The sequence below is a fragment of the Lontra canadensis genome, unplaced genomic scaffold, assembly GCF_010015895.1.
Source record: "Lontra canadensis isolate GAN:19392208 unplaced genomic scaffold, GSC_riverotter_1.0 scaffold53, whole genome shotgun sequence".
Classification (NCBI taxonomy): Eukaryota; Metazoa; Chordata; class Mammalia; order Carnivora; family Mustelidae; genus Lontra; species Lontra canadensis.
The window spans coordinates 3,239,315-3,258,866 of record NW_022631047.1 but is presented as its reverse complement, the minus strand read 5'-3'; the positions used below and the strand labels follow the sequence as shown (position 1 = coordinate 3,258,866).

Genomic DNA, 19,552 nt, shown 5'->3' with positions numbered 1-19,552 from the left:
GCTTTCGGGCTAAGATGCTCCTCCATTTGAAATGTGTTTTGAATTAAATGCTAGCCAAAGGACCTATATGCTCAAGGGGTTTCTTCCTTTCAGGAACATTTGGAAAGCCTCTGAAGAGAGCTCATCTGGATGCCTTTTCAAGCTTTGGACAGCCAGTGGGTTGTCAGCCAAGAGCCTTTCCCTTGAAAGCTCGTTCTTCTCCAGACTTGGACTCTGAGTCAGAGGAATGTGGGAAAGAAAGGACAGATTTTCAGCAAGAAAATCACACGTGTACCTATAAACAGACCTCAGAAAACCATAGGACTCCACATTTTCAGTCTTATGACTTGGACACATAGACTGAATGGGAGCAAAGAAGAGCTCAAACATACTACCTCAAGTGGACTTTTATTTAAAAGAGAGAATCCTATGTTTTTTTAATGGAGTTATGAATTTTAAAAGGATAAAATGTCTTATTTATACAGATGGACCAAAATCACAAAATGTTATAAAAATTTTATACGGAGTAACTTTCATATAAGAATACCTTTTTAAACTATTTTAACTTTGTTTTATGCAAAAAAAAATCATATGTAAATTAATGGTATGAATCCATGACTATTTTATGTATTTTTATAATGCCAGATTCCTTTTTATTGAAAACGAGTACTAAAGCATTTTAAATAATACCTGTCTTGTACCCTTTTTAAATAGAGTTCACTTAATTTTATTTTGCACACTGCATTTAATAAAATGTGTCATTTTGATCCCAAGCCCCATCTATACAATTATAGTTTTTATTGTTTTCAACACATTTTCGGCTTAATAATTTCATATTATCATGTCTCAAGTTGATGGAATTATACTCAGCACATTAAAATATGAGCCGAATAAATGACCATTCTGCCTATCACACAAAGTTGGGGTAATACAGATTCAAATCAGATTAGTGTATGTGAAAACACATTATAAATGAAAAAGAGCTGCGAAGACTTGAGGTACGTTAATTTATCCCTAACTTTACAAATAAAAAAAGATTTGTTGATATAGACTGGTATAATGCAATACAGCCACCATGGCTTAAATCACCGTTCAAGCCATGTTTCTTTAATTATAATAATGCCTTATGTGGTCTAATGCGTTGTACTTTTTTAATAGTTTCACATTCACCATCCCTTTAATTACAACAAGAGCATGGTTTATTGCACATTTCTATAGTTAAAATGGCTATGACAAAGGTGGATTTTCATCTACTGTTCCCCATGATAATGGGATGTTGATGGAACTGTTGGCTATTCTTACTGATTTTCTGCTGGATGAGCAGTTCTAATAGAAAAGGCACTTTTAAACTATTCTGCAACATTCTTTAACAATTAAATTATTTTTCTAATTTGGTCATCCTGCTCTACTTGTTAAAAACTAAGTATCAAATCTATTACTTAAACTATTTAAAGTATTTGTTTTAAACAGTATTTAGATAAAAATGGCATTACATGACTGGCATATATACATGCACAAAATGAATGTAGTCATTTTTAAAATTAAGTGACATTGTTTCAAGTAATTGACATAAACTTAAGTTTGATAATTCAAATGATTTTTTTAAAGCAAATTCTTGTCTACATCTGGTTTAAAGACAAATCCATTTGCCCAAGAGAAATTAAATACATGTGGGAAGAGTTAACATAGCACATTAAGCTTTAAAATCTTACCTTAAGAAGGTGTGAATTTATGTCATTGTCAGTTCTTTGAGTTAAAGTGAAAGCAGATATTAGAAAAGCAGGTTCCTCTCAGGGGAGGTGGTGATGTTTTTCTGCTTTGTGAGTGTACAGCTTTGTTGTTTGTGAGCCAGAAACCTGGATCCCAGATTGCAGTTAAGATTTTCCTTCTTTCATTTGGACACCAGAGTCCAGGAAGTTGATCCTTCCCTGGACCACCGCTGACTAAGTGCAGAGAAGTGATTTTGTATGCTTTGACTTTATCATCTTGCCAGATTCTCAAAATCTTATTGTTAATTTGTCTTCATTATTGCCAGATGTGATGCAAGCATTGATAGGATTCTATTCAATGTTTATGAACCCCTTTTAAAGGATTTAATTTTTCCGGACTTAACCACAAGGGTTTAAATCATTAACACTTGAGATTCAAAAATTAGATTAACTTTACATCAATATCATTTTTCCCTTTCACTGTGTGTGCTAAAACCTATGGATAACATGTATTTTATGTTATGTGTTTATATAAACACATAACATATGTTTATGTTATATATTTTTATGTTACAGGAGGAGCTCAGTTTTTCATGGATATATAATATTGAGATTCCATATTAAAATGCATCTACTAGGTATTAAAGTGTCCTAAAATAATACAGACTTCAGAAAAGAGTAGATAAATATCAAATCATTCGGCTTATTTATGAGAAGAGATGCCTAAAATTTCAGTTTAATCTTTCTATGCCTTTTGATAGAGACTAATTCATGTACAACATTTCCTTAAATAGATATTCACCAACTTTGGCACTGTTTTTTCTTCATTATCAGCACTAATGATAACATCATTAATATGTATAAAGAGTCTGTTTTTTAAGATGTTGAGAGATGACTATTCCTTAATTGTGGCAGGCAACATTTTATAAAATATAATCTCTGGAACATTTACAAACTTATTTTCACAATCTTCTTACAGGAACAAACCAAAAGGTATTCCTCAGAATAAAGCCATTGGTACTATTTTTTAAAAACTTGGTACGAAAAAAGAAAGTGATGTGGTATTTGTACACACCTGAGGGGTTTTGGTCTTTTTGATTTAATGTGATAGGAAGTAATTCATAGCCAATATTACAATAGATGTGCTACGGTGGTATTTTTCAAAGAAAATGAGAACCAAATGTTACCGCAGAGTGCCTGTTCTGTGCCTCCCACTCTTGGAATCTTCAGTGGCTGGACTTGTGTAATAGGATAATTTAGAACTCACAATTTTTTAAGACAGCATTCTGTTAACACATTGAATAACTCAGTGTCCTGCCAAAAAAAAACTATTAGAGTCTTCAAAGAGAGGTACAGTTTCTTTGTGAATTGAATAATTTCAATATTCTAGAAATATCCAATTACCAGAACTTATCTTTTCCATGAGGCATTTCTTAAACTAATGTATAAAAAGAAAGTCCTGAAAGAATCTCAAGAGGTTTTAGATTTGTCCAAAAATGGCACAGAGGTACTTCAGTTGGGATTTTCTTTTAAGAGAGAAGAGGTTTGGAGTGCCTGGGTGGCTCAGTGGGTTGAAACCTCTGCCTTCGGCTCGGGTCATGATCCCAGTGTCCTGGGATGGAGCCCCACATCAGACTCTCTGCTTGGTGGGGAGCCTGCTTCCCTCTCTCTCTGCCTGCCTCTCTGCCTACTTGTGATCTCTGTCTGTCAAATAAATAAATAAAATCTTAAAAAAAAAAAGGGAGAGAGAGAAGAGGTTTTGCCAACATATATTTACTGAGTTATCCCAATATTCGGGGCCATTTTTTTTTTTTTTTGAGAAATCTGATAGTGATGTGTGTCTTTTAGTAAAGATGCTTGATTTTACTTGAGATATATTAGGATAAAAAACATGAAAGTATATTGTAGATTGAAATGTGTACCATTTCTCAAATTCTCACTACTGTAAAATTGCAAGTTAATTTCTTATTCCTACTGTATTTAGTTTCAAGGGTCTGAATCCTATACCCTCCCATATGGTGATTGATATGCATGAACACAGAAATTATAACCAGTATTCACATGTAGCTTTTTATTGGAATTAGATTTTTTTAATTAAAGAATTTTTGAGAATGCCTTTTAAGGAATAAGGCAAAGCAATTCACAACTGTTACAGTTTCACTCCTGGATTGCTATAATTTTCTCATATCCTTATTGGGTTTCATGGTTGACTTTGGCTTTTAACAAGTTTAACTTTTTTTTAAATCCTGTTTGAACATAACACCTAAAGCCTTCATGAGATTATTGTCATTGTTTTGGTAGTTACTTTGATGTTTCTGCATATGATTGTGTTTTGATCTCAGAGTTGAAAACTGATAGCACACTATCAGTTGTCAAACATTTCATATATACTTAGTCGTATATTTTGAATAGGTGATGTAGAAACAAAAAAAGTGGTCCTTGTCCTAATTATCAGTGGGACAGGAAGCAAATTCATAAATATTTATAGTACATTGTGTTAAGTGTTATAGCTTAGTAGGGCCCCTGAAACTGACACTAATTTTGTCTCTAATTCTAATTGAACTACCTAGAAGTGTTACATGCACTTCGCTCTGCATGTCCTTGAGCAAGTTGATTATCTGGGTTTTTCCATCTGCATCCCAGAACAGTTGCAGTTCTGGTACTCCCTTCCATGTTTAATTATCAGTAATCACCACTCCTGTGGCTCTGGCACCTGGAAGTCCTCAAGATTGTTTATGCCTCCCTTCTTAGTCCATTGCCACTGCCAACTTCGGACCCGTCTCTGTCTCTCTCATCAGTATCTTCTTGCCCTTTGTCTCTGTCTTACCCAATTCATTGTTTCACAGAATTATTTTTCTAAGGTAGATATGGATTTGTTACTTTCCTGTTTAAAAACCATTGATGGCTACACTTTAAATCCCAGTTATGGTGTCTAAGACCTTTTACTCATTGATCCAGCCCACCCTTCAAGCTATACCCCATATGGAACCCCCACCTGTCAGCTTTTCACAGTACAGTACGGTACCCCTGACCACCCCCTGTGCACCTCTGCAGCTTTATGTTGACCTATGTGCAGCTCAAAGTTGAAATTTGGCAACAGTACACTTGGTCCTTATGCATATTGTCTCAGTTTTGTTTCAGAAACCTTTGAGTATCCACTGTGATATGTCCTATCTTAGATGTCTGGGCTATTAACATACAAATATTAAAATAAATATTCTTCCCCAAAGAAACTCCTAGACGCACGACAAAATTATTCTCCTGAGGTGGTTTTTTTTTTTTTTCCCTTTGTTAGAATAGAGAACCTCTTTCAAAAGCAAACCTTTCCTTTTTGTCCCACACATAGCAATGTTTTCCCATAGAACTTTATATGAATTGTCATGAGAAAATCAGAGGAAAGCTGTTACTTACAAAGCCAGCTGTGATGTCACTGTAGGAGAAATACTAAGAACACTTAACCTATATGTCAATAGGACATCTAGAAAGAAAGAAAGAAAGAAAGGAAGTCAAAAGATCTGTATTTTTTTTTTAAACAATCACCAGATGATGTGGTCTAACAGTTGGTGGGAATATCAATTCCTGTTCAGTTTACTAAAAGTAAACAGATGGCCAGGTGTGTCACAGATTTTTTTTTTTTTTTTTTTGGTTGGTTGGAACTGCACATATGGCTGCCCAGCTACTGAAAATATCTCAGTCACCTTGCGTTTAGGTTTGTCTGTAGCCATATGACATCTTTCCCCAGTGGAATGTGAACAGAGGTGTAAAGCACTGTGTTCAAGCCTGGTCAACAAAACCTTTACATACACCCTTCCATGTCCTTTTCTTGCAGCTATCCGATTGGAAAGCCATAGCCAAGAACTACTCTTTCTTGACCTCACTTGTAGAAGAGACTGGGTCTCTCAATGGCTATATGGAGTATGGTCTCCCCACCAACCCAGAGTATTTGCTTTGAAGCCTAACTTAATGTAAGTGAGGAAAAAGTTTATTGCACTTGGAAAATTGTATTTCGAGTTTACTTACAACAGCTTGTTCTGCCCCAACTTGAAATAGTAATTTTAATGTGAAGAACTGCCTAAGATTCTTATTGACGTTGTTCTTCATTAATTTATAAAGCTCCCTTTTAAAAATGAACAGTGTGGCCTCAGTGAGCAGCCTTAACACAGATGCCAGGACCTGGGTCCCACTGTTGTGGCAGGTCACTAAGCCTTTGACCCCACTAGAATTTACTGAATATTTTATTGCAATAGTATATCCTGTAGCTGTTGTCCTATTTCCGTCTCAACTGTAGATGCAGTTTTAAAGAAAGCTTACTGAGTATACTTGGTCATCCAGATTTTTGCAACTTTGTTTCAGGGTCTTTTAGCTCCTAATAATATGTGAGTTCCAGCAATGTGTTAGGCTCTGGGGATATCAAAAATGAATGAGGCATGGCCTGGATCACCGAAGAATTCTTGTCCTGAGGAAGTCAGACCCTGATAAAATGATTTTTTTATGGTAAAGTTCACAATAAAAGTAGATATTAATATAATCAATTAGTGGATGTGATTTGCCTTTCTCAGGACGCAACTGGTTATTATCTGATCACTACCAGAAAAAAAAGGGCTGTTGCCCACATAGCTTGCTCTTTTGAGTGGCCTTATAGTCTACATATCATATTACATGGAAGCCAATAACCAAAAAGTTCTTTGTTAGTAATAATAGCAGCTGCATAGGAAAAGAAAAGCCATTAAACCTATGCAAAATCTCATTTGATTAAATGAATTTAATCAGTAATGTTTAAATTTTATAGCTATGCATTTATAACTTTTAAAACTTTACTGTTGACTTTTTTTTTAATCTGAAAACTGCTACTAGCTTTCCCATTTTTTTTTTCCTCATTGAAACACCGATTATTGAAACAATTATTTTCAGATGTCAGACACGGAATCACAAAGGCAATGATCCCTAAGAAAATAAAAATTAATGAGGTGAACCCTATAATAATTTCCTGTGGCTCAAGAAAAGGGAGCCGAATGGAGCTCAGCCATCTATCTGAGTCAAGAAGACAGAGCTGGGAGTCTAGGATACTACATAAGAGAGGATGACACAGAGAATTCCAGACATCTGCAGAGGGTCCCCTTTGAGTCTTCAGTTGAATACCCACTAGCACATGCATGTGAGGCAAATACCCAAGGCCAGGAAAAGAAGCATCCAAAAGGATTAGAAGGAAATATTCCTGAAGTTCCCACAGGGCCAGTAGTTTTTCTACTAACCAGAGTGGAAAACCTTATAATTCCGTGGGCATCAGGTGGGGTATTCAGGACCTTGCCTCAGTCATGGGGCAAAATTAGCCCTGAAGACTGTTCTGGTCCCACCTAAAAGAATCAAGGCTCAAAAGGATCAGGCTACTTCCAAGTAACTTACCGGTCTTTGAAAACAAAACTCAAGAATATTTACAGAAATACCAAAATATTCAGCACTCAACAACTTCAAATCCATAATATTTGATATAGAATAAAAAAATTACCAGGTGTGTAAAGAAGCAGAAGAATACGACTTGTAATAAGGGTTGGGGGGTACTCCATGGCTAAAATCATACCTAGAAATGACATGCATAATAGAACTAGTAGACAAGATATTTAAAAAATTATAACTATATCCCATATAGAAATAACATATATCTTCTTATCATTTATCAATGAATACAATGGAATGAGAGTTTAGTTCTCGTAGGAGAGTCAGAAAAGATTTAACAAAGGAGAGAATATCTGAGCTAAATCTAAACAGATGAGTAAGAAGTGGCAAAAGAGGGAAAGGAAATTTTATGCCCTGGGAATAGTAACCATTATCAAAAAGAGGTAAAGGTATGGGGTTGTTCAGGGACCAGTGAGTGGCCCCCTGTTAACGAAAATGTAATTTATGTGGGGGCTGTAGATGCAGCTGGAGAGAAAAGTTGCCACCCCTCCATGGTAATCTCTTTGCCCTGAATTTATCAGTATGGTTATGTGAGTCCTATAAAGCAATATTTATCTTCCCTCAGCCTCACTTCTAGATTATCATTTCTCCTATTTTTCTCAAACTTCTCAAAAGCATAATTCCTCTTCAATCTGAGAGAGAGGAATTTGCTCAAATTCGATTGAAATTGCTTTTGCAAAGGTCACCAATAGGGATCTCCAGTACTCCAAACTTCCAAATTTCCTCGTGTGTTTAGGTTCTCACTTGACTGACCTAATACATAGTTACATGATCCTTACTTTCTGAATCTCTACATTCTTCTTCTTCTACTCATGTTCTACCAATCATTTTTTCTTGGTTTCCTCCATGGATGCTTTTTCCACGGCACACTCCTTAAAAAGCGGTGTTGCTCAGTGCTTAAGTCGATTGGAGTGTCCAGTATGACTCTATCTATTCTATACCAACTAATTTTCTACTTCCTTTGTGTATCTTTTCCAATCCTGTCATTTTCCATTTTTTAGTGTGATTTGAAAAGTATAATTTCACTTATCTGAGGTATCCAAAGTAATCAAATTCATAGAAACAGAAAGTAGAATGATGGTTACCAGGGTTAGGGGGAAGGAGAGCTCTACTCTAATAAGGAGAGTTTCAGACTCACAGTATGAAAAAGTTCTGGAGATCTGTTTCATAACAAGATGAATACACTTAATGCTATTGAACTGTACACTTAAAAAAGGTTAAGAGGGGGCGCCTGGGTGGCTCAGTGGGTTAAAGCCTCTGCCTTTGGCTCAGGTCATGATCCCAGGGTCCTGGGATCAAGCCCTGCCTCCGGCTCTCTGCTCAGCATGGAGACTGCTTCCCTTCCTCTCTCTCTACCTGCCTCTCTGTCTACTTGTAATCTCTGTCTGTCAAAAAAATAAATAAATAAAATAAAAAATTAAAAAAAAATGGTTAAGAGGCTAATTTTTTTTTATTAACATATAATGTATTATTTGTTTCAGGGGTAAGAGGCTAAATTTTGTTGTCTTTTTTGCCACAGTAAAAAAGCATCTTTTATAATCAGAACGTACGAAATTTTTCCCCAGTATGGTTTTTAGTTTTTAGTAGAGGAGTTCAACTGTTACCATTTGAGGTTGCTAATATATTTGGAAATATTTTTACCATTTTATTTTGTTCTGTTTCCTATGCTTTCTTCATTTTTCCCTTTTCCTGACTTCTATTAGATTGCTGAAATTTTTCTTGTTCACTTTTCTTTTCCCTTGCTAATTTCAACATATTGTTTGTACTTTAATTCTTTGGGAAATAACTACTAAAATTTTAACATGCATTTCTCTCTCGTATTTTTTTCTAACAAGAGGTGAAGTTTTCTGTCCTTCTTTTAATGCCTTCAGCACATTTTTCCTGCACACTGAGTTCCTACCACTTCCTACCACCCCCACAATCTTCAATGTTGTTTCTAGAATTTTCTTTCACATGAGTTATAGATTGCCCAACATAATTTTACCATTCCTTCATTTTTGTCTTCATATTTGATTTCATTAATTTTGATTTGTTTTTCTTATCAATGAACTCTATCCCTTAAAGTTCTTTTAACTTGTTGAAAGGTACATTTTCATGGCATTTATGAGTCTAGAAATATCTTCATCTTGTCCTCACTCTTGATTGTGGGTTAGCTTGATATAGAGTGTTCTCTTGGCATTTCAGAGATAGTGTTGAAATAAATTCTAAGTATAATTGTTATTCTTTTTCTGCTAATCCATCTTTTCCCTCATAAATTTCAAGACTTTTTACTTTATCTTTTATGCTTTTCAGTTTCACTGTGATGGGTGTAGATGTGGGTTTGTTTTTGTTTACCATACCTGAAACAAAGGATGAACTTTTAGTAGGAGAACTCTTGTCCTCAAGTCTGAAAAATTAGTTTCTAGAAAATTGCTTATTTGCCTTTCTGTTTTTGAATTCTCAAATTCTTTAAGATGAAATTTAGAACCTCAAATTATCTTTTACATTTTTCATTTACTCTCCTGTGTTCGTTCTAGGCAAATGTTCAATAATGTCTGAATTCTCTAATTCTTTGACTACATTCTGGAAGGTCCTTTTTTATTTTTTTTTTTAAGTCAAGGACTCTGTCTACATATACACGATTGCTAGTTGTGTCTGTTTTTAACCACTTCTTCTTGAGTTATATCTGCTGGTTGGCATTTCACAATTTTCTTCCTTGGGTCCTCCTTTTTCACATATAGATTGTTCCCTATTTTTTAATTTTTTTAAGACTGACACAGTCTCTTGCTTGCCAATACCATTGACTGTTTCTTTGAGTTTTAGTTTTAGTTATGTGCTTTGGAATTTTCATTTACAGGTTTATAATTTTTCTTTGCTCCCTTTAGGACCATTTTTTTTAATAGTGTTTTTTATGATTGCCTTGGGGGCACAGCTGAACCTCCAGTTCAGAAGCAGTTCGTATAGTAGAAGCTATGGGTGATACATGGCACTTAGCAAATTCAGTCATGGCAGCTTGGTTCAAGCCCAGTGTATCTCATTCAAGCATTACAAGTGTGTAGGTTGACAAACACTTTCACCCTGGTCAGAAGTCACTGTTTTTTCCATTGTATTTGCAGGTAGAGAGCCCTGCCTCAGTGTCCAAGTTCATGCAGTGAGTCTGGCTACATTTTCTTTGACACCTGAGGAACTTGTGGCTCTTGGTCAAACTTCTGGTTGTAACTGCCAGTTTTCTAACTTAGAGCTTAACAGAACAAAAACTAATGATGTACTATATATTGGCTAATTGAATTTAAATTAAAAAGAAACAACTGTGACTTTAACCTCTGGTGTGTGTGTGTGCGTGAATCTTATACACATAGGCCCATAGATGTATGTACAGATGTTTATATTTGCTAGCTGAAGATGGAAACAAGAAATCAAAATGTCATCCTGGCCAAAAAGAGGTTTTCTAATTGAAGTTAGAAATAACTATCATGGAGAAACGGCAGAAGACACCAAGTTCTAATTTTTATGATTAGATAGATTATGGCATCATTAATTGAGCTATAGAACATGACAAGTTTGGTAGAATGCAATGAATTTTATTTTATACAATTTGAGGACCTTATTAGAAAACCACATGGAATGATTAGCAAGTATGTTAGTCTAAGTCCTGAGAAGTAAGAGATGAAGAGTTTATAGAGGGAATAAATAAAAGAGCCAAAAAGCAGACAAAAGGGTAACATGGGATTAACATTGAAGCCTCAAAGAGTTTTCAGGAGGGTAAAAGAAAAACAAAGAGGAGAAATGAAATTTAAACTGCAGTAATTGCCTATTATTCATTCATCCAGCAAACATGCATTGACCACTTTTTCATATGTCAAGCACTGTTTCACCAGCAGGGAATGCAATTACACACAAAATGAAAGTTGCTGCCCTCACTGGCGTACTGTGGAGGACAGACAATAAGCCAAATAAATGAGTCCAATACATGGTATGGTACATAGTGGCAAATGCTAAAAGAAAAAGGAAGGGAATGTGCTTAACTGTGAGACAAAATTCAGGATCATTTGAGCTAAGTGCTGAAAACAAGTGAGGGATTCAGCACTCTTGGTATCTGGGGGCAGAGTTATCTGCATGGGGCGGAAATAGTACAAGTGCAAAGGTGTCCGAGCAGGAGTTCACAGCAGGCAGGGGATGGCCAAGGGCGAAAAGAGCAGGAGAGGATGCCAGAGAGGTCACACAGTTCAGACTGTGGGGCCTTAGGGGTCATCGCAAAGACTTTGGCCTTTTCCCAGTGCAGCAGGCATAGACTTTGAAGGGTTTTCACCAAAGCAAAGATTTCTATGTTAGCAGGTTCATCTAGTATCTGTGTTGATAATAGATAAAGAGGACGAGAGATTAATTATGTGACCATTTTAATAATCCCAGCAAGATGGCCTCTGGACTAGAGTTACAGTTATGAAGGTAGGGAGGATTATATTGTCTACCTATTTTGAATTGAGAGTCAGCAGGATTTGCTGATGTGTTGGATGTGGGGTATGAGAAAAAGTAAAGCCAAGAATGACCATAAGTTTTGGTCTGAACAACCTGAGAAATGGAGGTGTCTGATCTCAGAGGGGGAAGACTGCAGGAAAATCAGGTTAGAAGAACATACCAGCCCATTTTGGAACCACATCAATTCTGAGTGACAGAAAAGTGGTAATGTCAAGCCAGCAGATGGATATACAGGTCTGGGAAGAATTTATAAATTCAGGAGTCATTAACATAGAGATAGTTTTTAAAGTGCCCAATTCAACATTCTGGGACACAGATTCTGTTACTATGTATATCAACCTGATTTTGAGGACCTGTATTACTGGCTCTATGATGCCTCTCTAACTTGGCTTCTGGAATCCCACCTGTCTCTCCACATCCCATGAGAACACTATAGGCTCAGAGAGGATTTCTAATTACCATTACTTTGTAAACAGAAGTCACATTATAACCACAACAGTGCTGTGACCCGGATGAGGCATGATTCAGGCACCCAGTTACCCAGGTGTGAATGACCATCCTCATGCTGTAGCTGAAGCTTGCTAGGCACTCTGTGACCCAAGACCATAGAGACAGAGGCCCACAATGACCAAGTGCTGCTGTGACCCATCCCCATGCACACAGGCAGAAGAAAACGAGCATACTCTGGCCAAGATCTACTATGACCAAAGCACACGGTGCCACAACAAAGATGTACCATGCTGAGAGGGGTTCTGTGGCCGGTATGCTGGGACCGAGACGTGTGGAGATCAAGGAGCATGTGGCACAAGCATGGTATGACCAAGATGCCTTCTGACCAAGGTGCCAAGTCTAGGGAGTATAAGTGAGGCAGGTTGTGATCAAAGCATGTGGTACTTTGTGACAAAGCATGCTATGAACAAGGTATACTATAACCCAGGCACATGGAAATCAAGGAACACTGCTAACTCTGTGAGCTCTGCAAGCCAGGCACGCTGAGCCCAGTCCTGCCACGAGGACCTCTGCTGACCACCAGTCATTCTCTGAGGGCAGTAGAAAGAGGCAGGCCTTTCCAAATTTACTCTCAGCTGTAGTTGCCCCATAACTGAACGCCTAGACAAACCTAAGGAACCCCTCCCTTTCATGATACAGCTTTGTGGTCTCCACACTCACAACATGCTCATTTCCTATCATCTTCGATCCCTGCCCTGTACCTCTTGCAGAAGCTTCACGATGGCAGTGTGTGAATTGTTGCAAACTCATATAGCAACGGGGCCAGGCACATAATCTCAATGTGTGCCATGAACCAGATACGATGCATCAGGAGGTGGCAGGGAGTGTGGTTTCCATCAAGGATGCTAACACCTAAAATCATATTGTCCAAGACGCTCTGGGAGCACTGCTATTTGGGAGCTCTTGTCTAACACATCTGTACCCAAGATCCAATGTTGTAGAATGAGTTTCTTGGGCATTCCCTATATGGTCCCTTCTGCTGATTTCTCCAGTCCCTCAACTTGGACCTAACCTTAATCCAGGTGTTTCTAAATGAGTAGTAGAGATTTTTGTTTCTAATCCATGAGAAGGGGAATCAGAGTGTAAAAAAGAGCCATTAGAGCTAACTACTTTATTTGTAAATGAAGGCTGACAGAGGAAAACATATTGAAGGCGTTTCTAGGTTTTTTTGTTTTTTTTTTTTAATCTACAACTCCCCACCCCGTTTCTCAGGGGGTCAGGTGTTCTTTACAGTTAAGCGATAGGGCCTGGCAGGGAGAGGCTAAGCTCCCCAAACTTTTCGCAAAGTAGTAAAAGTTTATACTGGCCTTGTTAACATCTGTAATTTTAAACATGTTGCCTAAAAATAAAACAAAAGGAAAACCCAGTACCTTCGTTCGATTCTGTTTGCAAGTCTCCAATGCCCACAGGAAACTCAGCAATTGGGTAGTCTGAAGTGGGCCCAGGCTCAACCCCACCCTCCACCTCATTCCTACAGATGCTAATATAAATCAATTAGGGGCTGACACAGCAATTGGCTGCCTGACAAATGTTCCATAATAATGCAGCTCAGGAGAATGTGGAATTTCTGAGCTGCTGGTTATAACGCTTTCAATATAGCTGTAAATTCCACGCCATGTCAGCACAGGTGGAAAGCTGAGTCGTAAATAAAATGTTTCCCCAATTCCTAAAGAGCTCCCCAGATGATTGACCAAAGCAAGTTGTGATTTAATTTAACCACTTAAACTTTCTGGGAGTAAAAACCAGACTTTCATCAAATTCAGACCAAAAATGGGGGAGGGAGGAGAGACTGTGTGTGTAGAGAACAGAGGGACGGAAGAAAGAGAAAGAACACTGGCAGCCAACCATTAAAATGAGCAAGAGCCGCTCCAACTGAAGCAATTAGAGTACTCATTATTTGGAAAATAGTAAAAGAAAAGACCATGGCTAGACATGTGCTCAGTTCCGTGGGAGTAATTAAAGGAGGCACACCACTTCTCCCCCTCTGTGGACCACAGCATGTCATGCATGTGGTGACTTAAATTTTCCACTGTATTTTAATGGCTAATGATGGAAGCACTCATGATTCATATGGCTCTACCAGACCCTTCTTTCACTTCAAGGAGCCTCACGGTCTTAAGCCAATTACCTTAGTTGAGTGGGGAATGAAAGGAAAACTGTAGTTCTCATGAGTTTTCTCTGGGAATCTTCCCAAGGGCAGGTACTTCTTTTAGTATTCTCCATAGCTTTTAACATAACTCTGAGAACATTGTAGACACGTCAATGTGACAGTGAGGAATGAATAAAATCGAAGGGGTGTCCTCAATGATGCAGGGTTTCAGGACCCACAAGATATGTAGGACACTAGTAGCAAGTTTAGTTGAAGACCTAAAATCTGAATATACCCCAAGTGCGACTTTTTAAAAAATGAAGTCTCATTACCTTGTCATCTCCGCTCTTAATTCTCTACAGTTTAAGAAGTCATTATGTCCAAGTATCTTTCGATTATTTGTGGGAAGGATAAAGCCTCCTAGAGATATAAGTATTAGAACATATTACTATCTGAATTGATGCTAATGCATACTCTTATTTTCAGAGGGTTGCTAAGCAGAGGGAAAGAACTCTTATTGCCAAGATAGTAATTGGTTTTATTTTTATGTCCTTCCATTTCACATTTTATCTAGCTTCCCTGCCAAAGTTATGAATATCTACGTATGTGAATAGATGTGTGTTTGTGTAATTCTGGGTGTGCTCTTAGGATACTTCTATTAAAGATACTAAGTATCATAAGTGTATTATCAAATTCCTCTCTATGCAATAGCCATAGAGATATTGCAGAGGAGCTGAAGATAATGTAGTCTACTATTTGCAAATGATTAACACTTTTCATATTTGTGAATTGCAGTTATGCTTACTTTTCTGTTCATGGGATTAACTGTGACTTTCATTGAGGACATCAGGAATTCCCAGTGTATCTGATTTCACAAATACATATAAATCTCCTAACCCTTGACTTGCACTTCAACCATCCTAATTCACCAAGTATTTTTATTATCAACATTGACAAGACCAAACCCCTATGAAATAGAAGACCTGAAGAGTGACTCTTCTACCCATCTAACTCTATAAACTCAGTTCCTCTGCTTTGCTCATCATGCACTATGATCAGCAATCTTTATATGTGTTATGCTTTTTCTACTTCCTAGGTCTTATCACATACTATATTCCCTTTTCCAGAAGGTAAGTCCCCTGCCCATTTGATTAACTCCAACTCATTCTTAACATCTCAATTTCCAGATCCCGTTCTCCCAAAAACTTTTGCAGACTCCCTAGATAAGATGAGCACTCCCAGGCTCCCTGGTTTTGTTTTTCCCTCCCACACTCCTACCTAGACGATCATTTTAACTTTCTCTCTCCATGAGCCTCCCCAGCTTCATCAATCCCCTGTTCTCACTCAGCTGATTTTGTTGAGGAAACAGAAAAGCATTTTCACAAACTCCACCACTACCCACCTATACGCATCTATGCCCAAGTAACTTCATGTCTTTCTAGTTATTTTGGAGGACCTGTCAGTTATCCAGTCAAATGCCAGAACCTTCTGTTCTATTTCCAGCTTATGCATCACCTCAGATCAATACACTGACCAGTGGTCCTCTGCCAGGAGTAACATAACCACAGCTTACACAAGTAAAGATCCAGGTACCTGCTGCCACCACAACTGCTGTTCAGACAAGAGGTCACTCAGGGTACTGCTCCGAGCTTCCAGAATCACTGTGGGTAACAACCCACTGGCAAATTCCCTACTCCTTTTGATGCATGCCCTTCTCTTGCCTCCTAGCCTGAGTTTTCAGAGGGGAGGTGTGAACAATTGAGCAAATCCTGCTCTGTGTGGGGACTTCCTAACTTCTCGGATACAGCATCTCTGAAGATGTCCTGCAAGGACAAACAGTTGTGACAGTTGGTCACAAAGCTGCGGTCAGATCGGTAATATTCTCTCATATTTGTTTTCATTCCTTCCCTACCGCATGCCCTTTATCCTCATTCCTGTTCCTTGTGATTTTGCCCTCCCAATAAAATGTTAACATATGAAGCTTTGTTTTTCTGGAGGACAGCACTAAGACCCTCAATCTTCCCTTGCCTTTCAATGCCCGTGATCTAGTAATTTCTCCTCTCCTACATCATCAATGTTTCTCTCTATTCTGGATTTTTAAAATGAGGATACATACCAGTGTTATTTCTCTCATATTAAAAATAAAACTCTGGATGCCATCTGGACACCATGTCCTTCTCCATATGTTTCAATTTTCCTCCCCCCCCCACCCCCCGCCTTTTTCTATTTTTTAAACCACAGAACTCTGGAAACAGTTGTATTTAACTCCTCAACTCCGGCTCTTTCATGGACTCGCCCCCTTCACATTTCTACACCCACCTCTTCTCTAAAATTGCCTTTGTTATGGTTTATGGTCACCTATGACTTCCATGTTTCCAAATCTAGGGGCTACTTCTCAGTCCTACCAATACCTGATCTACCAACAGCATTTGACAGTTGGTCGATCCCACCTCCTTAAAGCATTCTCTTCTCTTGGTTTCCAGAGTGTTTTCCCTCTACCCAAGGACGGCTCCTTCTCACTGTTCTTTGGTGGTTCCACCTCCTACTCCCAGTCTCTTAACATTGGAGCCCGAAACTCTCCTCGTATCTGTCTATACCAAGTCTTTCTGACTACTATCCTATCTTATCGCTTTGAATACCACCTAAATGCTGATGATGCTCACGTCTGCACCAGCCCTAATCTCTGCCCTGAACTATTTCTCTGTCTCATTTATGTCTCCTTTTAGGCGGCTTTCAGGCATCTCAGCCTTTACATGTCAAGCACTGAACCTCTCTCTTCCACCCTCGAAATTTGCTCTTCCTATTGTCTTCCCCATTTTCTTTAAGGGCAACTTCATTCTTTACTTGCTTATGTTAAAAAAAAAAAAAGGTCATATAGGATCTGAATTATTACCATTATCTAGTACATTCTCTCCTCCCTCACTACCTCCAACCACATGGACTGCTTACAGACCTTGGAAAGCATCACCATGCTCTTACTTCAGAGTCTTTGCCCTTGCTGGGCCCTCTGTTTCTGCCCGACTTCCCCTCCTCTTCCTTTTCCTCTTCCAAAATGCTCCTACCCTAAATATTCACATGGCTTATTCCTTTCACTCCATTGGGTCTTCAGGCAAATATTATTTTCTCTGGCAGGCTCCCTTTATCTTTTATCTGATTACAGTTGCTCCCCCACCCTTTTTCCTGCTTTAGGTTTTCTGTACAACTTCTTGACATCTTACCTACATTGTAGTTTATTTCTTTCTTTTATTTATCTCTCTTCCCTCACTATAGTGTAAGCCCCACCAAGGCAAGGATTAGTAGGTTCCTGGTTATATCCTCAGAGTGTGTGGCAGCACCTTGTACATAGTAGACACTTTGTAAATATCTAGTGAGTAACAGCATGCCGTCCCTTCCCTCATTATAACATCTGCCCTACTCTGCAGCCAACACTTGTTACTTTTCTCTCTGCTTCGCCTGAGGGAGCAGTTTGCTAGAGCAGGTTAGAGCCTTTATTCTTTTCTGTAGTATCCCCTGAGACCTAGCAAAGCACTGGCATGGAATTAGATGTTCAATAAATGTTTGTCAGAAAACCAAATGCAATTTTTCTATCACTAGTATGAGTTACTAATTCATATGCATTTAGGCGGGTGATTTACTAAAGTTTAAATGATGTCAATGGGAAAGGCAAGAAGTTGCCTTTTGTCTTAGCTCAGGACATTCACAGCCTTACCTTGGTTTTAAGAACCATTCAATCTAGTTAGTTACAAATCGATGAACAAGGGTTGGATTGGCCCTCATCACTTGGATGCGGAGCAGCTGGGGAGATAATGCTCCTCCCTCTTCCCATGTTAGAATTTGAACCACATAGATATCTAAAACCAACTTCCCTTACATGCCTGTTGCATTCCCCATATCGTCTTTGTCTTTTTTTTTCAAATGTTATATTTATTCCTAGCAACATCCACCTGAATTAGAGATAAGGAAACACATTTTTCAGGTTTATTTCATGTTTTACAATTTTTTTAAACTTAATTTTATTTTTTCAGTGTTCCAAGAGTCATTGTTTATGCACCACACCCAGTGTTCCATGCAATATATGCCCTCCTTAGTGCCCACCACCAGGCTCAACTAACCCCCCATCCCCGTCCCCTCCAAAAACCTCAGTTTGTTTCTGAGTCCACAGTCTCTCATGGTTTGTCTCCCCCTCTGATTTCCCCCAATTCACTTTTCCTTTCCTTCTCCTAATGTTCTCCATGTCTTCTTTGTCTTTTTAAGGAAAACAATAGCAATGCACTTATTATTATTGTTCTTATTATAGAAGTAATCACTCTAAACTTTAGAAACAATTGTTAAGAAAGAAAATTCAAATCATTTGTCATTTCTTTTGTTCAGTGATAAGCCCGTGTGTGTATCATATTCATGTATTATCTACACACAATCTGATCATATTTTTGTGCCTTGTTGTCCACATAGAGCATCATATATACAAATTATATATATAGGATTAAAAATAATATATCTGGTATATATACAAATATATATTACATGTATATACTTAACACATGTATACTTTTAAAGAATATAATTAGATTTACCGTGGTGAGCATTTCACAGTATATACAAATAACAAGTCATTATGTTGTATACCTGAAACTAATATAATGATATATTTCAATTATACCTCAATAAAAAGAATACCTGTATCATAATTTACTTAACTATTTTCATATTTTTGGACATTTAAGTTACTTAATTTTTCCCTAATGAAAACAATATGTTAAAAACATTACTCTTTTTCTCAGAACAAATGTCTAGAAGAGAAAATATTAGATCAGAGGATTTATACATTTTAAGGCTGATATATTCTTTTGAAAGAGTTCATCAGTTCATACTCAATTGGCAATGTACGTGAGAAACTAATTTCCCAGTCCTTCCTTACCAGAAGTATAATGATGTCTGTAAATTTTTGACAATCTGAAGAGTAAAAAAAATGGATTTCCATTACTATTTTAATTTACATAAAAATTATCCCGTGTTTGCTATAAAAAAACACTTTTTAGAGCACTTAAAATGAATTATATTATATTATTTGATCCTCACATTAATCCTATAAAGTAGACACTATGAGGTATGCCCTATTAATACTATAATAAGACCTCATGGTCTTACCCACATGCATTACTCAGAGGCACACAGGTCTGCTCAAATGTGCACCCCACTGTTGACAGGGAGCAGAGGTAAAGATTCCTCGTGCTTCAGTGATTCTAGTCAGACAGAGTGGCAGTCACTTGTTGAGAAAGATGTCAGATATCTCAGAGATAGTTCTCACCTTCAATATCTCCTCAATTTTTGGTCATAGAGCCGGAAATTTGCACCA

At 37.7% G+C, this 19,552-nt stretch overlaps 1 protein-coding gene across 2 annotated transcripts in view; it reads left to right on the top strand.

Annotated features, from left to right (window-relative positions):
• Nucleotides 1-752, top strand: part of LRIG3 (leucine rich repeats and immunoglobulin like domains 3) — a 48,504-nt gene extending 47,752 nt beyond the window's left edge. For both annotated transcript variants that reach the window (XM_032874622.1, XM_032874621.1), the window contains one exon: nt 94-752. In XM_032874622.1, coding sequence (XP_032730513.1) covers nt 94-338 — 245 coding nt within the window. In that variant the 3' untranslated portion in view covers nt 339-752. The remainder of the gene's footprint in view (nt 1-93) is intronic.
• The last annotated feature ends 18,800 nt before the right edge of the window (nt 753-19,552 follow it).